The sequence below is a fragment of the Quercus suber genome, unplaced genomic scaffold, assembly GCF_002906115.3.
Source record: "Quercus suber isolate HL8 unplaced genomic scaffold, Cork oak 2.0 scaffold_229, whole genome shotgun sequence".
Taxonomy (NCBI): domain Eukaryota; kingdom Viridiplantae; phylum Streptophyta; class Magnoliopsida; order Fagales; family Fagaceae; genus Quercus; species Quercus suber.
The window spans coordinates 898,320-904,319 of record NW_027069687.1 but is presented as its reverse complement, the minus strand read 5'-3'; the positions used below and the strand labels follow the sequence as shown (position 1 = coordinate 904,319).

Here is a 6,000-nt window from a genome sequence, read left to right as displayed (position 1 = left end):
AGCATATATATGAGGGGTTGGGACTGAGAGAGATACACTTTGTACCCTACTTCTTTTTGATGCATTGTACCCCCTATCCATTCCTATCCTACTCTTCAACGTGCATGTGCCTTTGCAGCATCATGGTTAGCACTATTCGATACCCACAAACTTCAAGAAAAGGACCCCATAATATGTGCAACTTTGTCAAACCTGTTGTAGTTGTAAACCAATCTTTAGTCCACAGCAAACAGCTCCATCAAAAGAAGGTCCAATCAATAAGGCAAGCATGTGCTTTCTCTTCCATCTCTATTCACAACTATTATATTTACCAAATTTGACACCCAAGTGGGTCCTTAAGCACAAGAACCTAAGGGGATTGGGAGAGAGAAAAAAAAAAAAAAAAAAAACAATTTTTTTGGAGGGAAATTGATTTGTAATAGGGTTTTATTAAAAATGATATTACATTAATCCTCATTGCAAAATGAAGAGAATCCCATCTTGTAGGAGTAATTTGTAACAATCTTTGTAATGTAATGTTACTTTAGTTAGTGCATAATATGCAAAATGATCTGTGTTTTTTTTTTTTTTTTCAAATTATGTGATACTAGTTATGTTATACTATTAGATTCAAAAAATAAAATTTTAAACGTAAAGTCAAAATGAACCTATTCCCCTATTTGTAGGGAATGATTCACCGTGATCTTCGCAATGCAACGTTACTTTTAATTTGTGGAATATTGTAAAGTGGTTTATGGTCTTTGTTGATTGAAGCTACTTGGAATGGACTGGTTGGATTTATCTAGATATACTTGTATTGGATTCCTCTCTCTTTATTAGTATTCAAGTACGTATAGGAACAACAAAAGATGCTCTAGTTGGCTAATTTTCTCGTTGTACAGCTAATTCGGTGACAGTTAAAGCGGTTGTTGAACTTTCTTAATCACTTAAATTAACAAGACTGGTAACTGGTATGGATTGCAACATTTTTCCTTTGTCTTACTTCCATTTTCTCTTTCTCTGTCTTTCAGTTCCGATTTTCTATTTACAAAATTCTTGGCTCTCTTTTTCTTAATATTGGACTCGTTCAAGGCTCATTGAGTTGTGTGAGAGAGAGAAGAGAGAGAGAGAGAGAGAGACAAAGAGAAAGAAGTTTAATATTAAAACCTATAATTGGATAATTTAGTTTTTCAACACTTCTGCACTTGTTTTCTCAATGACCATTGAGGTTCCCACATTGAATCCCCAAATGGTTCTAAGAGTAAAACAGGCCGCGGTTGTACATTGTAATCATGAAACCCTTGGTCAAAAGAAAAGAAAAAGAAGATATAGAGTAGAAATAATGGCTAAAAGAAAGAAAAAAATTACAGAGGAAAGGGAAAGTAGAGAAAAGTAATTGACCCTAATAGGCTTCTCTCTCGTACTCTTTTTGCCTTCCTCTTTTTTTACTTTCCTCCACTTTCTACTCAAATTTTCAAAGATTTAATCGCTTGTGGCCTTGTATGCAATGCTGTTTGAGAGATTTATATCACAAATCAGCATTTAGAACCCTTCCGGCAACTAAGTGTACCAGCATTAGCGGTAAGTAGAGAGAGAGAGAGAGAGACAAAGAGAAAGAAGTTTAATATTAAAACCTATAATTGGATAATTTAGTTTTTCAACACTTCTGCACTTGTTTTCTCAATGACCATTGAGGTTCCCACATTGAATCCCCAAATGGTTCTAAGAGTAAAACAGGCCGCGGTTGTACATTGTAATCATGAAACCCTTGGTCAAAAGAAAAGAAAAAGAAGATATAGAGTAGAAATAATGGCTAAAAGAAAGAAAAAAATTACAGAGGAAAGGGAAAGTAGAGAAAAGTAATTGACCCTAATAGGCTTCTCTCTCGTACTCTTTTTGCCTTCCTCTTTTTTTACTTTCCTCCACTTTCTACTCAAATTTTCAAAGATTTAATCGCTTGTGGCCTTGTATGCAATGCTGTTTGAGAGATTTATATCACAAATCAGCATTTAGAACCCTTCCGGCAACTAAGTGTACCAGCATTAGCGGTAAGAGTAGCAACAAGAGAAGATGGTTTGGCACCTAAGCTCGAAGCCTTAGCATAGCTTGAGGAAGCCCCAGCTCCAGATGGTGTGAAAAATGCACCATTTAGCAATAGGTCTCCTTCAGATCTCCAATTCCAGCCCTTCCAATCACTTTGTGGTGCATCCTCATGTTTGGTCACCTGCACAGGTTCACAATTTGATAAATTACTCAATTCAATAATATGATTCGTTGTAAATAATAGTATATAATAAAAATGATATTAGTGATAGACCCAATTAAAAACAATGCAATTACTTTTCTCTGTTTCTCTTTAATAAAAACAAAAAAGTGAGTTGTTGAATAAGAAATGGGGTTTTTACCTCTTTGCTGTTTCTATCATCTGGTGCAAGAAATCTATTCCCTTGGCTATTGATGGTTGGGGAAGCACTCCCACCAATGGCATACATTTCCCAATGTGTGTAGTCATTGTTCACCACATGGAAGTACCCATGCCTACACCTGCAAATTAATGTGAAAAAGTGTATATTTAAACACCATAATGACCAACTAGATAACAAACAAACCAAACCAATTAAATTAACAAGTTAATTTACACTTTTTCTTTTTCTTTTTCCTTTTGCTTTTGGTACTTTACCTTGGCATTCTTTGAACAAGCCCTTCTCCAAAGTGATTGAAGGCAATAGTGACCTGCATGCCCTTGTCTTGAGTGTAGGAATCACTATGTCCCAATAACATAACCTTATCATGGTGTGTCATGAAATTGTTTGAAATGGTAATCATGGAAGACCCATGAATTGCATCAATCAAACCATCAGCACAGTTTGACAATGAGACATGGTCCACCCAGACATGGGTACCACCAAAGATGGATACACCATCACCATCTGATATGGTCCTCCACCCATAGTGATTTGGGGAATCTCTCACCATAGCATTCCCTCCTTGCTTACAATCATGTATGTTTATCCCATGGATTATAATGTTAGTCACATACTGAATAGTAATGCATGGACCACCAGCAATGTGCACACTAGCGCCCCTGCCATCAATTGTCTTAAACGAGTTCATGATCAATTCCTCTTTCAATTTGATCACCATATCACGTGCAAAAATAATCCACAATGGTTCATCTTGGATCACAGCATATCTTAGAGTCCCTGGCTTCGGATTTACGGCATCATCATCACTAGAATCTGTGACCACATAAATCTTTCCATCTCTTCCACCAACAGCATTCTTGCCAAACCCAATTGCACAATCAGCCAGCCTCTGCCTATTCTTTTCCCAATTGGAATCACACCTCCAACAATCATCAATTGGGTTACCAGTTGAGCATGAGAAATACCCCAACTTTCTCCTAGTCATAGATGCATTGATGCTCCTGCCATATCAAAAAAAATGTGACACATTTTTAACACCATAGAATCTAAACTGTAATAACTAAAGTAACCAACTTTTTCAGGTAACATTTATAGTTTCTTACCTTTGTACTTCTTGTACTACAAGCTCTGGGTCATGAGCTGGGGTTGAGGCAATGAGGCTTGGGATTAAGAAAGAGAAGAGAATGGTGATGAGAGAGAGAGAAGAAGAGCTTGCCATTTTCTTATTCTCTGCTAGGAAATGTGAGTGAGAGAGAGAGAGAGAGAGAGAGAGAGAGTAGGAAAAAGTGATATGAAGGGAAGGAGGGAAAGATTGAATATAAAGAGATTAAAGCCGGGCTAACTGGCGTGATTAAACTAAACGGTGGGGTCCAATGTTCTTCGTGATTTCTGGTTTTATGGGATTCCCTTTGGGCAGTTGTGGCCGTTAAGCAAGGCCTGAATGATGGTCCAGAGAGAAAAACAGAGTGAAAGAAAAGAAAAAAATAAAATTTCAAAAAGGAAATTTCTCTATTTTTTGCTTTTTCAAATCTACACGCTCACTCGGGTGCATTATAGGGTACATTGAGTGGTACTACCTTGTGGGGCATATTGTGTTACATTTTTCTTTTCTTTCTCTATTTTTTTTTTTTTTAATGAACCTTAATGATTTATGAAGGTTCTTTTTTTGTTTTTATTTTTAGGGGCAGAATGAGAACATTGTTTTGAGTCTTTTGACAATATGGTAGTGAATTCAAAAACACAATTAGATTCCTTACATAATTAACAATTGGAATGGTTCAAAAGCACAAAATACTTATTATATACACCTTCTTGGATAATGAATTCAAAATACAAATATATTCATTATCTGAATTGGATAACTTTAAGTTGTAATTGGTTCAATTGTTCTAAAACACAAATAAAAATTCTTTTTGGCTGAGGCTCTTATATTCATATTCTCAAATTTAAAACCCAATTGTTGGTTGCTTACTTGCTTCAATATGACAAATTTGAACTGTAAATAATGGTATAATATAAAACCTAAAATAAGGATTTATAGATCATTCCCTTTTTATTATATGCCAATATTATTCAAACTCTCCTTTGTTACATTTTTAGGATTCCCTCTTGTACACTTTCCCACACAAGAGAAGCTCCACCTTTTCTAAGGTAGTTTATACTTGTATATATATATACACACACACACAATTAAAAGTTCACATTTTTACTAAATTGTTAAAATTACTACTAATTGTACTTTTAAAAAAAAAAGCTTATAAACTAATGTGATAATGAATGTGATTAGTATCACCTCAACAATATAATGAATAAATATTCAATTTTTGTTCTTTTTTTGTGATCAATGATACATTTTGTAAAATTAGTAACTTTTGGCTACTCGACAATGCGATAATGCATGTTCATCTTTCTCTTTCTTACCATTTCCATCTATGAACACATCCTTATCCTTATCATAGACAAAAAGGTATTTGACAAGGCCAGACTACAAAAAATTGGACTCTCCTTTGTTACATTTTTAGGATCCCCTCTTGTACACTTTCCCACACAAGAGAAGCTCCTCCTTTTCTAAGGTAGTTTATAAAGTTTTTTCATATATATACAATTAAAAGTTCACATTTTTACTAAATTGTCATGAAAAATGTTAAAATTACAACTAATTTTACTTTCTTTTAAAAAAAAAAAAACAAAAACAAAAAACCTTATAAACTAATGTGATAATGAATGTGATTAACATCACCTCAACAATTAAAAGAATAAATATTCAATTTTTGTTCTCTTTTTGTGATCAGTGATATGTTTTGTAAGATTAGTAACTCTTGGCTACTCGACAATGCAATAATGCATATTTATCTTTCTCTTTCCTTGCCATATCCAACTATGAACACATCCTTATCCTTATCACAGACGAAGAGGTATTTGACAAGCTAGGCCAGGCTACCAAAAAAATTCTATTTTCCTGAGAAAAACTCACTACTAAAATTGAAATATGATCAATAATAGAAATGTTGGACCATCTGCGTTTTGCATTTGCACATATTAATCATCACACAATTGGATATATAACCAAAACATAATTAGAAAGACACCGACACTTGCGATGTTGCTATCCAGATGTTGTTGATGAAAAAAAAAATTTACATTTTCGTTTGTTATCGTTATTTCCACACCATCATGCTTCCTATCTATTTGGCCCAGTTTAGCTGTCAAGAGTAGATACACTAGGTTGTTCTTTAAGATGACATTATTATAGGTAATCCTGTACATGTGTATTCTTACCTTGTCTTTGTCGCATTTAACATTGGTATTGATAGGGACAAAGAGAAAGACATTAATGGTTCTTAAAATAAAAAATAAAAAGATGATAATGAAGGAGAAGAAATAAACATAGACTGGAAGATGCAAAAAAGTATGAGAATTGTGTCTCATATGACAGGCATAACAAATCATATATAGAATTACCTAATAAAATAAATGTCATGTCATTTAGTTTTATTCTTTGTTTGTNTGGGAGAGGTTCTTATTTGGGAGATAAATGGCTTCCTACTCCAATAACATACAAAGTTATCTCCCCCCCCCCCCCAAAGCCCTTTAA

The 6,000-nt window shown here is 34.3% G+C and overlaps 1 protein-coding gene across 1 annotated transcript; it reads right to left on the bottom strand.

Moving 5' to 3' along the window:
• Positions 1-1,587: 1,587 nt before the first annotated feature.
• On the bottom strand, positions 1,588-3,732 carry LOC112013877 (probable pectate lyase 5). The gene is made up of 4 exons (XM_024046254.2): positions 3,509-3,732; positions 2,660-3,406; positions 2,385-2,523; positions 1,588-2,203 (listed from the first exon to the last, which is right to left on the bottom strand). The coding sequence occupies exons 1-4, from the start codon at positions 3,622-3,624 to the stop codon at positions 1,982-1,984; spliced, it is 1,224 nt and encodes a 407-aa protein (XP_023902022.2). The 5' UTR covers positions 3,625-3,732; the 3' UTR covers positions 1,588-1,981.
• Between the last annotated feature and the right edge of the window lie 2,268 nt (positions 3,733-6,000).

What these genes read in the sequence shown, in the direction of transcription:
- LOC112013877 (XM_024046254.2), bottom strand. Translation starts at nt 3,624, where the DNA reads ATGGCAAGCTCTTCTTCTCTCTCTCTCATCACCATTCTCTTCTCTTTC. An exon ending in CTTGTTCAAAGAATGCCAAG is followed by an intron (nt 2,524 to 2,659) that starts GTAAAGTACCAA and finishes ATTAATTTGCAG; the next exon opens with GTGTAGGCATGGGTACTTCC. An exon ending in ATGATAGAAACAGCAAAGAG is followed by an intron (nt 2,204 to 2,384) that starts GTAAAAACCCCA and finishes GAACCTGTGCAG; the next exon opens with GTGACCAAACATGAGGATGC.